General features: G+C 38.1%; 1 protein-coding gene across 1 annotated transcript in view; it reads left to right on the forward strand.

Annotated features, from left to right (window-relative positions):
* The first annotated feature begins 3,522 nt into the window (after nt 1-3,522).
* The window catches only part of FAM126A (family with sequence similarity 126 member A), a 28,173-nt gene continuing 11,601 nt past the window's right edge, over nt 3,523-20,094 (forward strand). The window contains exons 1-9 of the mRNA XM_009282051.2: nt 3,523-3,596; nt 4,219-4,320; nt 8,893-9,072; nt 12,039-12,119; nt 12,553-12,668; nt 13,010-13,105; nt 17,779-17,895; nt 18,659-18,746; nt 19,285-19,444. Coding sequence (XP_009280326.1) covers nt 3,546-3,596; nt 4,219-4,320; nt 8,893-9,072; nt 12,039-12,119; nt 12,553-12,668; nt 13,010-13,105; nt 17,779-17,895; nt 18,659-18,746; nt 19,285-19,444 — 991 coding nt within the window. The 5' untranslated portion in view covers nt 3,523-3,545. The remainder of the gene's footprint in view (nt 3,597-4,218; nt 4,321-8,892; nt 9,073-12,038; nt 12,120-12,552; nt 12,669-13,009; nt 13,106-17,778; nt 17,896-18,658; nt 18,747-19,284; nt 19,445-20,094) is intronic.

Genomic DNA, 20,094 nt, shown 5'->3' on the forward strand with positions numbered 1-20,094 from the left:
CCAGGTGCAGGACCTTGCTCTTGGCCTTGTTAAACCTCATGAGGTTCACACAGGCCCACTTCTCGAGCTTGTCCAGGTCCCTCTGGATGGCATCCCGTCCCTCTGGCGTGTCGACCGCACCACTCAGCTTGGTGTCATCTGCAAACTTGCTGAGGGTGCACTCGATCCCACTGTCTATTTCAAATTGGAACAGGTTGCTCAGGATCTTGTCCAGCTGGGTTTTGAATATCTCCAAGGATGGAGACTCCTCAGCCACTCCGTGCGACCTGTTGCATTGTTCAATATCCCTTACATGAAATTACACTTAAACCCTTTTTTAGTGTATTTCAATTTGTGCCCATTGCCTCTTGTCCTGTCACAGGACACCAATGAGAAGAGCCTGGCTCTGTCTTCTTTATTCCCTCCCCTCAGGTAATTATCCACATTCATAAAATCCTCGTGAGCCTTCTCTTCTCCAGGCTTAACAGTCTCAGCTCTCAGCCTCTCCTTGTGTGAGAGATGCTCCAGTTCATCCATCAGCTTTGTGGCCCTTTCCCAAACTCTCTCCAGTATGTTCATGTGTCTGTTGTGCTGGGGAGCCAAGTGCTCCAAATGTGTCTCACCAGGGCCAAGCACAGGGAAGTATCACCTCCCTTGACCTGCTGGCGATCTGCTGTTGGCTGTCTTTTCTGCAAGGGTGCATGTGGCCGGCTCACGTTCCCCTTGTTCATGAAGACCCCCAGGGCTTTTTCTGCAAAGCTGCTTTCCAGGTGTCTGGCCCCAGTGTCTGCTGGTGCCTGGGGTGGTTTGTCCCCAGGGGCAGGACTTGGCGTTGCCCTTTAAGCTTCCTGAGATTGATGTGTTGGCTCATGTCTCCTGCCTGTCGGTGTCCCTGTGAATGGCAGCGCACCCCTCTGAGGTATCGACGACTTCTCCCAGTTTTGTGTTATCTGCAAACATGCTGAGGGTGAGCTCTGTCCCATCATCCACCTTCATTAATGAAGATGTTAAGCCGTCCTGGCCTGGGTATCGACCCCTGGGGTACACCAGTAAGGCCAGGTCTCCAGCTGGGCTTTGTGCCACTGGTCACAGCCCTTTGAGCCTGGCCATTGAGGCGATTTTCTGCTCTGAGGCCTGGGTTTCCCGAGAGCTGCTCTTGCTGGTAACAACAGAAGCAAAGGCGGCAGCGAGTACCTTGGCCTTTTCCATATCTCCTGTCAGCAGGTCCTCTGCCCCACTCAGCTGTGGAGCCCTAGTCTTCCTGCTGATGATACTTTTGCAAAAGCCTGTGAACAATTCTGGAGCATTCTTGATCCTCCTTCTTGCTTTGATCCTTTTTCCTCTTGGGATCCTATGCTCTACCATGCCATGTTCACTGCAGCTGTGGCTGCCCTGACCTTCACATCACTGCCCAGTTTTTCCACGTTTGTGATTATGCTGTTCAGCAGAGTGCCTGCCCTTGTTGGCTCCTCAGTAACCTCTCTCAAGAAGTTATACAATCAGTGCACTCCAAAAACCTCTGGGTTGCTTGTTCCCTGTTGTGTTGCCCTTCCAGGAGATAACAGGGTAGTTCATATTCTATGTGAGGACCAGGTGCCTGTAAATGTGAGGCTTCTTCAGTTGTATGAACAAGGTCTCATATTTCATCTTGATCAGGTGATGAGTAGCAGACACCTGCCACAATGTCACCCATGTTGGTCTGCCTTCTCATCCATGACCCATAAGCTCTCAGCTGTTTCATCGTCCACTACAGGGTAGAGCTCCATGCATCCCTGCTGCTCTCCCAAATAAAGGGCAGCTTTCCTTCCTCACCATCCCAGATTGACCTTAAAGAACCCCTATCCAGCCATGGCAGTAGTCTGGTGGTGTGAGCTATGCTGCTGTGTCTCAGTGATCCTGTTGAGATCATAGCCCTGCAACTGCACCCAGACCATTAATTCCTCCTGCTTGGTCGCCATGCTGCATGTTTGTTGATGTATGGGCACTTCAGAGAGGCACCCAGTCATGCTGATTTGCTAGAAAAGGTATTAGAGCTTCCCCCATCATGCTGTCCTGCAGGCAGTGCTTTATATATGTGCTTACATTTGAGGTGAGGCCCTGGTTAGCTCTGTTTTTTCTGTTTATGAGGTCTCTCTTGCCTACATCACTCTGTACCTTTTGCTTGCCAACCTGGTCTGCCACTTCCTCACTTAGCTGTGGGTTGTCATTTACCTCCCCTGATGTTGCTGGTATCCTTCTTGTGGAGCTGCCCCAACCCTCTACCTGCCAGGAGAAGCCTTTTAGTGCAGCTACTGCTGCTGCATTGTACCTCCTAGGTGTTTACAGCTACTACTACTGTTTTCTCCAGAAATTAAATCTAGCCCTCTGCAGCTTATAATTCCTTAGCCTGTCCTTATTCCCCTCAGTAAGCACTGTTCTTGTATACTTTGTGCAGATTTGCATATCTTCCTGGGATTGTGAGAGGAGATTGCCTTAGCTGTTTCCCCATGGTTTCACCTGACAAGGTCATTTATGTAATGATAGTGTTAGTGATGGGGGTGGAAATCTCTGGCTGCTTATGCTATTATTTTGTGTTAACATCAACAAGCCCATACTTGGGTATCAGTACCTCATAACTAATTTTAAACTGGCAAAGCAAAACTTAATGGGATATCTCACATGACCAAACATTTCATCAAGTAAGTTAATTTTTTCCTCGGATGAATATTTAATTTTGTCATTGTTTGAAATCCATGGTCACATTTTGAATAAGCTAATGTGTATTGTTGAATAGTTTACCTATGCCTAGGGTATTCTCCACAGCATGCTCTTTTAACTTTTAATAGTTTTTTATCTTAATGGTATGTTGCTCTTTGTTTCAGAATAAGCCGTTCCAAAGGACAGTTGTTTTTAAAGTTTTTTCTCAAAAATTAAGAGAAATTGGAAATTAATTTCAAAAGCCACTCTGCATCTTTTGTGTTAAAGTCTTAGTACTGATGGTCTTGCTCTGTCTGAGATTGTGCAGGATGTTGGGCAGGGGAATCCATCTCAGGCTACATGCTGAGGCAGCAGGCTCATTGTCTTGCAGTTGCCACGGTGGGGGAGGATTGGAAGGTTTTCCATCAGCCTTTATTTCAGTGACCTTTTCCAAGTTAGGAATAGCAGTTGACTAGGAAAAACCTAAACAGTCATTTCTCTTCAGTGAGTCCATACGGTTTTCTCTTGAGTTCTGTGAGCTGAAAAATAAATTGAAATTGAGAGGGTAATATTTTCTGTTTTCAAAATGCCATTTCTCCAAATCTTTGACTTATTGAGCTTCCCACACAATACATACTTGGAATTTATTAAACTGCTGTATGTGAGGACTCCCATGCTTAATGCTTCCAGCAGCTTGCATGTGAGGTAGAATAAAAGTTCAAAGTAATGTTAGCATGTGAAATGTTAGCAAGTAAAAAGCATGATAAGATTCTTTAAATATTCACAGGGACCTAATTTTCATCATCTGCTTAATGCAGTGACTACATAGTTTTCACAAACTGTGTTTGCTTATTCTTGCAGGCTGAAGGTTTTGGAACGGATGTTGGAAGATGTTAGCTGTGGATACGGGGGTTGTGGAGGAGTGGTTATCAGAGTTCAAGGTAATATACTCTCAGATGTTTAGCCAGTAGTGTTTGAATCACTGCTGGAGCAGTATGCAAGAGTGCTTGATTGCTGTAGAAAATGAAGAAAAATAGTAACTTTGGATTTTACTGAGAGAATGTGAGATAGATATATATATATCTATATATATAATCTTATATATTTAAAAAAAAAAAATGTCTGAAAGGATTTTTTTTTTCCTTGTCCTCTTTGGGATTACATACTTCCTGATACAGAGCAGTGAAAATGTATATCACAGGTGAATGGTCTTGTTGGTTTGAGTATGGACTAGGCTTGACTATAGGTTTTGCTCCTTTCACAGTGAAATTTCAGTGGGGTTGCACCCGTGGAACTCTTGTTTTCTATCTGTTTCCCATCCACTGTCATTACATTCTGTATGAAACTGTCTGCAAAATGATAAAATGCAGTGTGTCTTCTGGCAATTTTGTTGTCCTGAAAACATGGTGATTTCTGTAGTAAGGATTTCTTTGTGAAACAAGTTTTAGTTTATAGTAAACTCTGACAAATAGTAACTTGTAATGGAAAATTGTTGTTGAAATAGCTGTTATATTTTAATGACAAAAATTGCTTTTTCTAGTAGTTACAATATTTTCATTTCAGACACTGCCAGAAGCATCCATATCCAGCTATGCTACAAACTTGAAGGACAAGACTGCTTTGATTTCATCTCTTTACAAAGTAATTCAGGAGCCACAGAGTGAAGTGAGTATATCGGATCTCTCACACAAAATGTCTGACATAACACCAGCAGAATAAAATAAGACCTTGTGTGCTACTTAATTGTGTTCTAACTACGTGAACTACAGAACTGCATGAAGAGTCTCTGTCAAAATGTTTGTTCTTAGCAATGACATACTACCATGGAAACAATTCATAAGTTTTGTAACCTACTGATCATAGCTAAGCTTGTGGATCATACTCATGGGCTTCAGGACTTGGGTATAGAATTGAGAAATATGTTAAGGAATTGAAAAGATGTTTGAGACTGACAGAATTCTTTCTGTAATTCAGTATCACTTCAATGTGAATCTATAGCTGTCAGAAGCTTGTCTATTACAACCCAAGAGAACCATGTTAGATAGGTTTGCAATCCTTTTAAGTTACTGTTTAGGTTTTAGGTTTTTTGTTGTGGTTTAAATACATACAATACAAATATATGCATTTATGCAGTGGATGTACCCTTGCTTGAAATGATGGCAAAAAAAGAAAAAAATCAGGGGGAAGGGGGCAGTTTTGCCCTGTACCTGTGCCAGGAATGGTTCCATACCCCATGACTGCGCTTGTTTTAAAGTGTCCAGGTGAATTCAGAACATGCTGAGCTGGTTTTAGTTGTGTCTTGTTAACTGTATTGTCTCACTTTCTACCATCCAGCAAACCTTGTGTGTATTATTGTAAAATTGCACCAGGTCCTTAATTCCTCTTCTGAAAAGACCCAGCATAAGGAACCTTTCCAAAGTTTGAGATGATGCCAGTAGCGGTCAGAGGATAAAATGCTTTCAGTATATGCATTTTTAGAGAGAATGCTGATTGAGAAACCGCCAGGTTGTCCAGCAAAGAAGAAATGTAATTTTACTTCGCTGCTCAGAAAGGCATTCTGAGTCATTCCATCTACTGAGTCAAGCCTGTCTGGTCTTCAGAATGTGTATCAACGTGTAAATTAATCTGATGAGTCTCCCTGTTGATAGCCAAATTGATACTTTCACATGTTCTTTGATTTCTTACTACTTCTGGCTATCACTAGTTTTCTCAGGGACCTTAGTAGCAGGGTGGCCAAGGCCCTGCAAATTCTGCTCGAAAAGGTTGTTGGGATAATTCTGGGGGCAAGGTATTAAAGCGTTCCCTGTTAGTGAGACTTTGAATTGAAATGAAAAGCCAGTGCTGACAGTGAGTGTTGTGCTGCCTTGGGAGAACAGTGCTAAAATCTTTATTTGGACTGTTCTCCGAGTACCTGTCACTTTGTGGAAAGGGCCACTTGGAGCTTTCCACGTTGTGAAAATACTTATAAACTAGCAGTTAAAAAGACAAATAGTATCTTTCAACTGTTATTTGAGATCTATTAGCTGCATTGTGTAATGACAACTTGCTTTACAGTGTAGGATGTGTGCTGTCCTTATCTCATGTATGTAATGCGGAGGGGAAGGATTAATGCGTGAACACTACAAATAACTGCTGAGATTAAAAACAAACAACCCCATCTGTATATCTTTGAATATATGTACTTTTAATATAATAATTGTCTGTACCTTAAAATTGTGATTAATCTTGTTTTGGGGGATGGATGTGTTCTTTTTTAAGCCTTTGAAAGTAATCATGTGTATTTGCATCTGTGACTGCATTTTCCTGCTGGTTCACGTTTGCTTTTCATATGGGTTTTTTTTGTTTGCTTTTCTAAAAAATTAATAATGAATTTGTGAGATAAATTAACTACTTTTTTGCTATAGCAAAGAAATAGCCAATTCATAGTAGCTTTGTTAGTAAAGACTGTTAGTTACTTTTGAGGTTTCTGGGCCACTGATAGGTGAAAAATGTAATTCAATACAAGGAGAGTCTCCAGTAGATGTGAAGATTTAAAGGACTTTTAATTGACTTGAGTCCAACGGTAAAAAAAAAAAATAAAATTGAGGTTTGTTTCTTCACAAATTCAAGATTTTTTTGCTTTCTACCTAAAACACTATTGCTGTCCTTTTAGATAGTAGCCATGCAGGTATTTGTGTTAGGAAATAGAAAGTGTTTGGAATGTCTAATGCATTTGGATGCAGCTTAAAAGGAAGAAGGATGAAATTGCTTGGACATTCTTCTGTTCCAACATTAAAAATTGTTTCAGTCTAGATAACTTTTAGAACTGTTTTAGTGTAAAACAGTATCTTGAAGCAGCAACAATCATTGGTGTGTTTTGATATCAGGTTGTAGCATGTGGTGGCATTTTGAGGAAGAAAATCTGTTTTTGTACTGATTACGCATTTAAATGTGCTGATATAAAGCTGTCTCAACTGAGATAATGATGTGAACGTGGATACCTGTCATAGCTATTTATGTGCCTTTTAAAGTTCAAACACATCATTCTGAACTGATAGTTCATTAAAGGAAGCATGCAAATTGTGTGAAATATGTAAGCTGAAGATGGAAAGCACTTGTGCTGTTAAAGTTCTCTAGAAGGATCTTTGATATTTTGCTCTTAAAACTGATGACTAGTTTAGCTTGGCATGATTTTTTTTTGCCTTTGCTGTAGATTTTTCACAGGTGATTTTTCCAAAGAGAAGGTATATCTGTCAGAAGCTAAAAGTTCCTCTTTTTTTGAATGGATCAGATTGTCTCAAATTACTTCTTAAAAAGAACCAAAACATGCTAAGATCCTTTGGGTTCAGAAGTAACTTTGGGAGGTAAGAAATGTTGATGCAACTTTCTTTGTATTCAGGAGGAAAAACTTTGGAAAGCAAGCAGATTTTTTTTCTAGTATGCTGTTCTGTTGGTGTTACCTCCTTTGCTGCAGTAAAGGGAGGAAAATATAGAAGAACAGGTTTCTTACCTTTTTGAAAGCTTGCTCCATTGAAAAACTGAAGGTGTGACCTAGACAAATAGCAGAAGAACTGAGTGTTGTAGTTAGAATAAAATGGAAAATGTGATCTGCATGTTACTAGCAGTAAAGTACATATCTATATTCCAGTTTTTAAGGATTTTCAGAAAGGTGTTGAGTAATACTTTGCTTTCTGAACTGAAGTGCAGTGGCAATTCTAACAATTATGGTATCTCTTCTCAGTGCAATCTCTAAAATATTCTAAAGTGCATGTCTGGCTTGGCTTCCATTATTTTCAGGTTGAAACTTTTGGGGATTTTGAGCAGGAATACATTTCGGTGAAGGTCTATTACTAGCCTGAACATTCCTGGCTTTGAAATGAATTTAGAGTCTATTTCTGTGAGTCATGTAGAAGAACTGTTAAGACATTAAATCTTGGAGGTAAGAAACAAGGTAGCAAAACTAGTCCTTTAGGTATGTTACATTTGAATCCTGTCTTTGAGATTTGCAATTGGAGAATATCACATTTTATGTAATGCTTTTTAATATACTGGCTGGAGCTGATAAAATGAATTCTAAATAGCTGGAATCTCAGATTTCATTTTGTAAAGTTCGCTAATATAAATGCATCAACTGCCTAGATTCTTTTTCAGGGAGTAGTTTCTTAGATGATAGGGCCTCCTATTTGTTATTACTTGCAAATAAATGATTTAGAAAATTGAATTAAAAATCCCCTTTTTCCCTTCCCTACCCCACTCTTTTTTTCTTTTTTTAGAAGAAATCTTTTTACAGTTCCAAACTCTTATTGATGGTTTGCTTTGTTTGCTGCCAAAAAGTATTTTTGAGTATGTGCTTTTGAATTTTTGCTTCAGAGTTCAGTGTCCAGTTCAGATGGCTCTGTGAAAGTGCTTACTGGTTTTGACAGTATTTTCCACTTGGATTAGGAAATCTCCTATCTAGGTGACAAAATAAAAATAACTTCCATACATTGACACATGATGGTTAACACTACGTTTCATCCTCTAGCGGAGGTAGGTGGTAGCAAAAGAATGCGCGTTAAATCCAGAAACACAGTGCAAGCTGATTGCTTCATGGTTTTTAAGTCTTTTTTTTAACTTGTTCTAGCTCAATCTATTACTTCCAGTTCAATATATTACTTCCATTTATATCAGCTTAACAAATTTGATTGTAAAATCACTCTTGAGGCTTCCCATTTCTGTGTCAAACCTATAAATACATTGAAGTTTCTGGAAGATTTTAATGAGAGTGGAAAAGTGAACTAATTCTGCTGTATACTAAGTTATTGTAATACTTTGAGTGTTATGCAGCTCTTCTCACTTGGCGGGTAAAAGCTCCTAGCAATTTGTGTGCACACTGTTGGAGCTCTAGAATAGCAAGACGTTTTGTTCAGATACTTTTCCTGTATATTGGAGATATTGAGGGCGTGGTATGAGGTGTGATGATAACAAGTATCCTCTTTATATGCCTTTGAGGCTGGAGGAAGTGAGCCAAAAATGAGAGAAAGGAGCCACTGGAATTCTTTCTTCACATGGGATGGAAGGCTCTACTTTTATCATCTGCAAGTATGTTATACGGGATGAAAAGTGTATAAGGTGACTTGGGCAGTTATTGCATCAGTCACTCCCTAATAGCTAAAATGTAACATTTATCAGTTTACAGTTTTGTCCAAAGGATTGATCCACACAAAGTTGCAGTTCCTTGTAATGTTTTATTCATTCACAATATAATTTATATTTCAGCTTCTGGAGCCAGTTTGCCATCAGCTCTTTGAGTTCTATCGCAGTGGCGAGGAACAATTGCTACGATTTACGCTGCAGTTTCTACCGGAATTGATGTGGTGCTATCTTGCTGTCTCAGCAAGCAGAGATTTGCAGAGCAGTGGATGCATAGAGGCTCTTCTCCTAGGAGTTTATAACTTGGTTTGTATTCGTGTGTAATTATTCAGGCCTAAAAATATTAGTGTGCTTTTGGGGGATACTATAGAGTATTTTACTGGGGAATAATTAACAATTTTGTTTCAGAATTGAAATGAAGTGATTGATCATCTCGGTTTTGACTCTTCAAATTGGTGTCCATGTCGAAATCTGCAACATGAACTTTTATTCTTCTATTTTGGTGAATATTTTCTCTGCTGCCCTTGTGGTTCCTGGAAAGTGTTAATGCACTAATGACTGAAGGAGCCAAAGGAGTCCTCTTAATTTTTTTGTTACTTAATTCTTGGTATGGTGATTAAGCTTACATTCTGCTTGAGAGCTTTTAGAGGTGCTACTTTTGAAGTGGTTGCCCGTATTTTCTGGGGTATTCTGACTATCCTGACTAAAAACCACAAAAAATCACTTTCAACAAATTCTTAGTACTCGACTGCTTAATGGATTGCTTAGCTTTGATAAATTAAAGGCCTCCTTTCATTTTGTAATAACCTTGACTTTTTTCATATTTTGTATGAAAAGATACTCCTTGTTACTAAATTACTTCTTTGAAGAACAGAATTACGAAGGAACCTTTAAGAGCACCATATTTTAGTTATGCATTTAGTCTTTTTATGGCTATTATAAAAAGCTTAGTGTTATTATGTCCATTGGGATTCTCTTCAGTGTAGTTTGTATGTTCTGGATGTTTTTGGGAAGTGAAAAAGTCATGAACTTTAAGTCTCCTCTTCCCATTCTGAAAATGTGGAGAAGGCAGCTCCCATCCTTCTTTTAAAAATAATCTCAAGTGTCTTTACCGAGTGAGTGAAAACATTTTTTTCACCCAGGAGTCTACTCAAAGACTTCAGCCCTTATATTCAACTCTTCTTTAGGCAGAGTACAGGCTTCATCTGTTTTCTGTGTGCTTAGTTGTATCTGAGAAGAAAAACATTTCTGGAAAGCATTTGGTGTATTTTTATGCCTTAAGTCAATTCACTCCTTTATTTCCATGATGAAATCATCTAAAATGGTTGACGGATGTGGCTATAATCACTTGTCTTTCTCCTAGAAGAGATTACATTTACAGTTAAGCTTGAAACCAATCCAGTAATGTCTTCTCTTAGCTATGAACAGTTTCTTCCTCAATTAGTAACATAGCCATCCATCTCCAGCTGCTTGGGGTCATAAGAATTTTACAGCAAGCTTCTGTAGGAAGCTGTAGATCAACCTGATTTTTGGAAACTTTTTTTCCCCCCCCTTCTGCTTTAAGGCATAATGAATACTTATGCTAAAGTAATGCCGTGCTACTGATGCTGACTTCTTCCCCTCTGTGGATGTCATATAAAATTTGTAACTTAAATAATCAAGATGGTATTGTTCTTCAGTATACAAGAAAGGTTGAAAAGGTAGTAGGTGGCCTGCTTAGATACTTATTTTCTCTTTAACCAGCTACTTTGTTTTCAAAAGCAAGAGGAAAGATGTAGCCTGATACAAATAGTAATCCTTCTGTAATTATGGAGGATGGTCTCTTGGAACTTGAGGGAATTTGCAGGACTCTGTTGAGCATGTTGTTTCTTACTGAAGGAAATTGAAAAATTAAGTATTGCTCAGAATAATTTTAAATTCACTACATTGTCAGGGGTACGGAATTATTGTGGCTGAACCTTGAGATCATGAACTGGTTTGTTCTACCTTCAGCTTGGAGACATACTGTGGTAGTGCATGCAGTTGATATTTTTGGCTTTCCTGGCTGTAGGTATCAGTTTTTTCTAATATTCTCCAGATCTTGAAATGCACTCCTGAAACTTAATTACAAATCTGATTGGAATGAAGAGGCAAAATATTGATATTTTTAGACTTTAAAAGTTTGGATCTAGCCACTTCTCTTCCCTTCTCCTTCCATATATTGAGGAAACTGTTTTCCACATTGATACAGAAGCAATATTGAAAATTGAAGTATCAGTGGGTTATGTGGAGAGTGGAGGAGCTGTATAACTCTTCAGACAGATATGCCCTTGTGATACTTCTCAGTCTTCCTTTATCACTTCATATTGTACTTTAAGACATGAGTTTTAATAATTACTATGTGAAGTTAGTCCTTCAGCCTTCCAAGGAATGGGTTTTAGGTGACACTGAAGCTCTTCTCTAATCTCTACCTTTGGATATATGAAACCTGCTGCTGAAATTTTTTTTGGAGGGGGGGGCAGTTCTTGTGTGTGTGGTGTTGGTCATTGGTCAGGTCTGCTTTGGAACTTCTGAAGTTTTTTATTTGAAGTACTTCAGTGCTCTTCTGTGATACGTAGGCACATCTTTTTTTGCCTTACCCATTAGTCTTCCGCTAACTTACAGGAGTGAGAAGTCTGCCAACATACTGCTATAGTGGTATCCTGCAGGAAAGTAGCTTCTCTAAAGCTTTGCATCCATGCTTCTCTAAAGCTTTGCATCCATGCTTCTTTTAACTCTCTCGAAGTATGGAATTATCAAACTTGGACTTTTGCAAATACTGTGATGTCTGCTACTATCAAACCATATGAGGCTGCAATCATTCCAGAGCTATAATATTTCCGAAACAAATTACCTGTAGAGTCATTACTTGATGGGTAAATAGTTTTCAGAACAGAATTATTGAGCATTAACCTTCACAATTAGCAAATAGTGTAAAATTAAAAAAAAACAACACTGTTTAAACATATTGAGATTTCCAGTTAGTGTTTTTAAGGTGGACTATGTATCAAATGCATGTGCCCTTTGCTAAGTCATTTGAATAGTTTTCAGAAACAAAGCAAATGCACTGTGATAGAAAGTAAACACAGAGAGAATTTCTAGCTTGTAGCTGGGATTGTTAATAGTATCCCTCTCTGTCCCTATAATAATTTGTTGGCTTGCTTTATCCATTCACCCCCACCCAGCATTTAACATTTTTGAATGTCTGGTTTCTGTAGTACAGTGTAAACATTGGTATCTTCTGTCTTTTTCAGGAGATAGTTGACAAAGAGGGACATAGCAAAGTGCTGAGTTTCACAATTCCGTCTTTGTCCAAACCTTCAGTCTATCATGAAGTAAGTGACATCTACAACATAAAGTTGTTACTGATCAAGAAAGGCAGTATGCTTTGGGGGCCTGTTTGTTAAGAATAAAAGCGAAAAGTAGTTTTAACGTGTTGCGTGATGACATAGGAACATATTTCTCAGCCTTTTGAGTACCACTAACTGGTCTCTGAGGCCTCTTCAAGACTGAATAGTCATAACTCCATAATATCCATGCACCAACTATGTCTTTTTTTTTCATTCTGAAGCCTTATCTGGTGTAAAATAACTTCTCAAATCTAAGGCAGCTTAGCAGTCAGATAACCTTAAGCCTGTTGAAATACAGTGTTATTTAAGTGTTGAAACAGCACTGTACAAATACAGTGATGCTGATCATTGTCTATTTTCACTTGCATTGTAGTAAGACTTCAGGTGGACATGTTTTGAATGACCCTTTTTCCTTTAGCCTTCCAGCATTGGCTCCATGGCTCTTACTGAAGGAGCTTTATCACAGCATGGTTTGTCCAGGGTTGTATACAGCGGACCTCATCCTCAGAGGGAGATGTTAACAGCACAGAACAGGTGAAATTGTATAATAGGATTTTGCTTGAGAATCACTAATGAATCTTAACTTCTTATAATTTTTAATATAGTTACAGACTGAAGGTGGATGGGCATATGCTCTGTTTTGTGGTGGGTTTTTTTTGCTTTTAAACACGTGTAAATGTAGATGCAGAAAGACTAGCAGTGCATATTACTACATGAAGAGGAAAAGCTTACAGAACCAAACTACTCAACTGTCAATTTTACTGAAATGAAATACCAAATCTGTTCAAACAACTCTTGCAAATTTCAGTGTAAACTTGTTTTCTTTTAAAAAATAAAATTGGTAATGTAATTCTAATGTTTCTTGTAAATCCCAGGTTTGAAGTGCTGACTTTCCTTCTGCTCTGTTACAATGCTGCCTTAAGCTACATGCCTGCAGTTTCTCTTCAGTCGTTGTGTCAAATTTGTTCAAGGTAACTTCTGTAGGTTGATTACACTTAAAATGGCATTTTCAACTTGAAATGCAATCAGTTTGATTTTTTTTTTTTTTTAAAAGCTTCGGGTTCTGAAAAGCTGCTTGTAAACTTGACTTTTTTCATAAGTGTTTATAGCTGCATTATTTGCTTTTAAAGTATCTCTTATGTAACTTTGGGTTGAGATCTCAAAAGGGGGAAGCAATGACCTGACTTATATGCAGTGCTGTTAAGTGGAGAAGTCAAATCAAGGGAACGGTTTGTTTTTAATCAAAGTAGTTGTAGGTGTGTTAACTAAATAAAATCAGAAATGTCTTCTAAAATATTGGTAAATTTTGTATTGCAAGCTTACTTAATATGTTTGGATGCTGTACAAGTTGAAACTTTCTTGAAATTATAGTAGATCTTGAAACTAGAAATACATCCATTCTTATGGATACTTTGGGTATTTCCAAAACCTGCTGTTACTTCAAAAAACAAAACAAAATGCAAAAAACCCATCTCAGCTTTAATTACAGTGTCTATTTTTGATCCATTTCTTTTTTCAAAGAGGAAGAACTGGTAGTAAACATGTCTATCTCTAGATTTTTGAAAGTGGACTTTGGGTTAAGGAAAAAAACAGAATGCTCTTGTTAACCCAGGAAACCCAAGAGAGACCTAGAAGTAACTACAGCAACTTTTTACCAGTCATAGTTCCCAGGTTCCTCACACAAACAAAACATGGTAATGGATGCCTGTAAGATCCTCTACTCTTCAGAGGAGGTGAGAGAGCATTGGAGCACTTGGCAATATTTACAAGAGTCTTTACAAGATCTTTGTTAGATATGCTGGTCTAAAATTTAAGGTATAAAATATTTAGAAGCTAAGGATTGTGGACAGGAGACTGATGTTGCTTATTCTACTTGATTAGGTTTTGATTGTATTTGGGATAAATAATTTTTAAAAAGCCTCCAAAAAAGCCCCAAGCAAATTACCAGTAGGTGCAAGCAAGTCTTTCTACTTCAAAGTGTTGAATGTTTGGATACTGAATTATTTGATACTATACAATTTGACTTTTATCTTAGTTCTTCGTTCCCTACTGGTTTTGGCATCCATGTTTCTCTCCTTACTGAAAATCTCGCTCTGACAGCATTTTAGGGGTTCAAGGGAGTATGTGTCAGAAGACCAGAATATCTTTCAGTATCCTGTTTGGATGTGGTGCTGACAAAATTCTCAGAAGAATCTATAGAATAACTCCTTCAATTGGTTTGAGCAGTGTTGAATTTAGGTTTCTTTTGGAAGATCTGTATGAAAGCAATCTACAATGAATATGCTTTCTTCTAGTAAGTCTAATTCAATTTTTATGACTTTTCTAAAGAAGCAAAAGCTTCTAGTACTTCTTACTTACAAACATGAACTGTAAATGTGACAATTGCAGCACAAAATATTTTGTGCTGATCTCAAGTGTTGTAAATCCAGATTTTTTGCATTTAGGCATCTTCAGTTACTAAGTCTCTTTTCATAAGAATATTATCTTACTCTGATGTAAAGCGAAGCAGTTCTGCTGATGTCATTCTAGCCTTTTTGAGAGGAAGTAACTCAGATTAGAGCAGGGCTCTTTAAAACTAGTCAATACTGGCATTAATAGAGTGTCTGTATTAGGGTCTTTTCTATATAACTGTCACTGTTAACTGATCACATTCCTAGTGTAAGTTCGCTATTTTCCCCCCAAAATACTTACTGTATCCCTATACAGCAGCATCTAGGAAATGCATAAATATATACATTGGCATAAAAATGACCTGGTTAGATGGTTTTTATGTAAACTAGCATTTCTGTTTAAACTGGACACTTACTTGCTGCTGCCTCCACCCCTCAGGCTTCACACAACACTGAAACGCTTATTATTTTAGTGGATTCTAAGTGTCATCTTTGAGCCAAACCATTGGTAGGAATTATGGACTATCTGGAACTAAAGTGTTGCCCAAGTTGCATAATAATAGCCTCTTCTGGGGGATAAAGAGGAGGAAAATGGGATGGGATTTTTGTGGGGGAGTTATTCAATCTAGTTAATTTCAGTAACTGGCTCATGTGGTTTAGGACTAGGTAAGAATCGAAAACAGCTTTCATGCTTTAACTTTTACTATGTATGGACAAAATGAAATATGAGAGGATGAACTCGTAAGCATATTTAACAGAAGAGTCAATTTGATTCACTTAACTGGAAGTAAGATTTTTGTTTTAGCTAGCTGTGTGTATACTTTGCAGGTGAACTGTATGTATTTTAAGATAGAAATTTGTTTGCATTCTGGTTTCTAAAAATTTAGAGTTTTAAGCCATTTGAATAGTGAGATACAAATCACAATGCGATCTGAAGTAATGTATTCCTAACAATAATAAAATTGGAGTTTAAAATCTGAATGAATAGGCAAGGAGTACTTAAATAGGCTGTGCTTCTAGCCAACAACAATATCAAGTTTAGGGGAAAACTTGCAGTTAGTTACAAATTAACATGTTTGGCTACTCTTAAATCAAAATTCAAAACTAAGCAAAATTATTTCTTTTTATGAAATATGATTTTGAATTGTTGAATTCAGTCACTTAAATCTTGGTTTAGGCCAGTCTGAGAAGTTTGTATTTAGGGTTGTAAATTTCAGTGAGAATTATGACTAAATACTGATGTTCAGAGCAGCAGTTGACCCAACTCTATAAAGTGGCAGCACAAGCCTAGGGTTTATGGAATTACCTTCGATACCAGATGAGAGCATAGAGGGTAGGTATCCTATACCTATAGGTGTATTAACCTCATGAAGTTCAGCAAGGCCAATTGCAAGGTCCTGCACCTGTGTTGGAGCAATCCCCGATATCAGTACAGACTGAGGGATGAATGGATTGAGAGCAGCCCTGCAGAGAAGGGCTTGGGCATACAGTGCAATATGCACTTGCAGCCCAGAAAGCCAAAGTATCCAAGACTGCGTAAAAAGAAGCGTGGCCAGCAGGTCCTACTCAGCTTCGTGAGACCCCACCTGGAGTACTGCATCCAGTTCTGGGGTCCCCAGTAAAAGACAGACATGGACCTGTTTTGTGGACCTCCGGGTCCAGCGGAGGGCCACAAAAATGATCCAGAGGGCTGGAACACCGCTCCTATGAAGAAAGGCTGAGAGAGTTGGGGTTGTCCAGCCTGGAGAAGAGAATACTCCAGGAAGACCTTGTTGTAGCCCTTCAATATATATATATATATAAGGGAGGCTTATAAGAAAGATGAGGGAGGCTTTTTACCAAGACCTATAGTGACAGGACAAAGGGCAACAGTTTTAAACTGAAAGAGGGTCGATTTAGATTGGACATAAGGAAGAAATTTTTTACAATGGGAGTGGTAAGACACTGGAACAGGTTGTCCAGAGAAGTTGTGGATGCCTCATCATTGGAAGTGTTCAAGGTCAGGTTGTACAGGGCTTTGAAATACCTGATCTAGTGGAAGATTTCCCTGCCCATGGCGGGGGGTGGAAATTGGTGATCTTTAAAGGTCCCTTCCAACCCAAACCATTCTATGATTCTTCTTTTATGAACATCTCATGTCTTCGTTTCCTTGCATGTTGTCAGTAGCGTGGCTTCCTGTCTTTCCTGATGAAGTGTTTAAAATCTTTTTTTTGTTGTTTTTATTTGGAGATATGGTGATATCAGCACGAAGAGTCAAATTTAGATCGTACCAGGTGCAAAGTACATACTGGGAGAGTTGCTGAGCCACAGAGATCTTGGGGGCGCTGTCTGCTTTTTTGTTGTTGTTTTTTTCCTTTTTTTAAGTAGCCAAAGCAGATGAGTTGCGGGATAGAGAAGGAGAGGAAAAAAGTGCAGTGGGTTAGTGGCAACGTTAGTATTAATAAAAAAAGGCTCTTGAAATCTCTATTACAGATGTGATTTGAAAGGTACTACAACACAATCTTAATTCAATTGTTTTTCTGGAAAAAAATAGATTTAAGAGGAGTTTTACAAGCTCTCTGGTATTGAAGCTGAAGAATTGAAGCTTTCTGAGACTAAACCTTCTAGTTTATGCTTTGGAGAAGGATATACTTTGATTAATGTCATTAAAGGTCATTCCAGAAGTCCAGTAAGAGCCAATGAATTGAATATTTAACTACCCAATATCTTTGATTCCCAAAATGTTTTGACTACAGAACCTGATGTGGAATTTAGTTTGGAACTAAATTCTAAAGCTGACTTTTACTGGATTTTTAGAATAGTTTTATGAATGTGACGCTTCTGGTCTCTTTGCTTGAAAATTTGTATGCAGCTTCCATATTATATGCAATGACAGTTATGCTTCTGTCTGTAATATTAATAGTTGCTATGCTGCTTTATTTCCTTAAATACTGTTAACTTATTTTTTGTCTGTTCTGCAGCAAAGGTGTGGTTTCAGAATGACTTTTACTGCGGTTTTCTTTCATGTTCCACTGTAGTATAAATGTAACAGGAATCTCTAGGATGTCTCTATTTTGAAGGACTTGAGCTCTGCCAGTAGAGGGCATACCCTTCTTCCATAATAAGAAATAGTGTGCTTCAGCACAGGGTTGTTGATGGATACCTTCCTGTGGGTCTATTGTAGTTAAGATGTATACTAAACACCTAGCTTTGTAGAGTTCTATACAAAGGTGCTTCTACATTATTTGCTAATGACGAATGCGTGATTTCTTTAGAATTTGTGTCTGCGGATATCCTCGCCAACAAGTGAGAAAATACAAGGGAGTCAACTGTAGGATTCCAGTTTCATCTGAATTCATGGTGCAAATGCTAACAGGGATTTATTATGCATTGTAAGTTTTTTTTTTTAATATATATGCATACAAAATAAAGAAATGTCAGCTTAATTTCTACACTCATTTAGGCATGCTACCTTTGAAATGTTTTATTTTCTAGTGGTCATATGCTGTGTCTAGCAATAAGGCCCTCAGGAAGAGAACATAGTTCTCCAAGTAGTTAGCTGGAGTTGCTGATGTCGTATTGGGGAAAGAGGGCTAGAACAGCACTTAATAGGTATAACTGCTGATGTGAAAAAACCTTCTGAAAAAATCTTTTAAAAAAACCTTTTTCAACCATTGTCTGCTGTCCGTATTTTTGCATGCTTAGTTTTGACATCAGTCTAGTTAAGGAAAAAAGGTCTTATCATTCTTTCTCTGAAATGCTGATGTCATTTACCCTTTGATAGTCATGTTAATGTGTAAAGCTCTCTTATTAACTGAAATAATTAGAGACTAGTAACACAGGAATACTCAAAAGGTGGAGTAATATTAAAACAATCCTGTTTGAATTTCAGAATATTTCATGACTAGCTGATCAGTAACTAATTATGTCATTTTTAAACTGCTCAGGGTGGCCAATGAAAATAAAACTTTGTCTCCATAGACGCTACTTCAGAACAAGTTCTCTAAATAGCAGGCTTACTGCTAATGAACACAAGTAGTTCAACTCCTCTAAACTGAGCTCTCAAGGAATACTAAATCTGTGAAGGTTATGTGATCAAGAAGGTTCATCTGTTGATATAGATGCTTATTACTATGTATATATTTACCTTTGTAGTTACAATGGAGAATGGGATCTGGCTCGTAAAGCTATGGATGACATTTTGTATAGAGCACAGCTGGAACTGTATCCAGAACCTTTGCTGGTAGGTGTTGTATTTCAACATTTTTTTGAGTAGAAATTTTAGTCTAGAAAATCCTTCCGATGAACGTGCATGATGTGACATCACACCGGGAACCTAAATCCCATGAGGTCTATGTGGCTGTGCTTGTGTGAATAGCTAGATCTGCAAGTACACACACACATGCTCAGGTATCTTCAATGTACCTAGTTATTTTGTCATCTTCCCTAATGAACAAGCTATTTTCAGTAGAACGCTTCTAAGTCTTGAAAGCTTGGATGATAGTGCAGAAGCATTCTGAAGTTCATGTTAAGTAATAGCCACATCTTTAAACTGGAAACTTTGTTTTAAAACATGGCAGGTTTTTAATGTAACTTAGTTCTGAGAGAGGTAGTTGCCACCAGCATTCTTTGTAACCCGTGAAAAAGCTAGTGTGCTTTTTGACCTTAAACTGGAATTGTACACAGTATTCTTCTGGAGTGATAAGAATCTCCTGATGGAATGCTGCTTCTAAAATTTGGATCTTCATGTTAAGAAATTAACTGCATCTTTTCTGTTCTAGGTTGCTAATGCAATAAAAGCTTCACTGCCTCAGGGTGCCATGAAATCTAGTAAAGAAGGTACAAGATGCATTCAAGTTGAAATTACACCTACTTCATCCAGAATATCAAGAAATGCCGTGACTAGCATGTCTATCCGAGGGCACAGATGGAAAAGGCATGGTAAGAAACACATTTTGCAATGAATTCTCAGCTTTTTACATGTGCTTAAAATAATATTGAGAATTTTGTTATTGCACATCTTCATTGCTAGTAAGCAAGCAGCAGTTTGGAGGTTTTTATTTTCTTAACTGGTGAATGGGAATCTTAATGCAGTTCAGATGAGGTATATTCTTTATTTCCTTAGTCATGATTAAAAAAAAAAAAACCCACCACATAAAAAACCTTTTCGTTAAAGGGAGCTGTACAAAGTTATTGATTCTTTAGAGGCCAATGTTCCTGTTTTCTTCTGAAAAGTAATGTATAGTACCTGAAGCAAAGCAAATATTTAACAGCTTTACTGCAGAATCTCATCTGTCTTAAATTACTTAAATAAAAATCGGATTTAAGGGTAGAGGGATAAATTACTATGTTTTGGTGTCGTGGTTTAACCCCGGCCAGCAACTAAGCACCACACAGCCACTTGCTTACACCCCCTGATGGGATGGGGGAAAGAATCAGAAGATTAAAAGTGAGAAAACTTGTAGGTTGAGATAAAGACAGTTTAAGTAAAGCAAAAGCCATGCACATGAGCAAAGCAAAACAAGGAATTCATTCACTCCTTCCCATCAGCAGGCAGGTGTTCAGCCATGTCCAGGAAAGCAGGGCTCCAT

Source organism: Aptenodytes forsteri, unplaced genomic scaffold (assembly GCF_000699145.1).
Source record: "Aptenodytes forsteri isolate BGI_AS27 unplaced genomic scaffold, ASM69914v1 Scaffold164, whole genome shotgun sequence".
NCBI classification, from domain to species: domain Eukaryota; kingdom Metazoa; phylum Chordata; class Aves; order Sphenisciformes; family Spheniscidae; genus Aptenodytes; species Aptenodytes forsteri.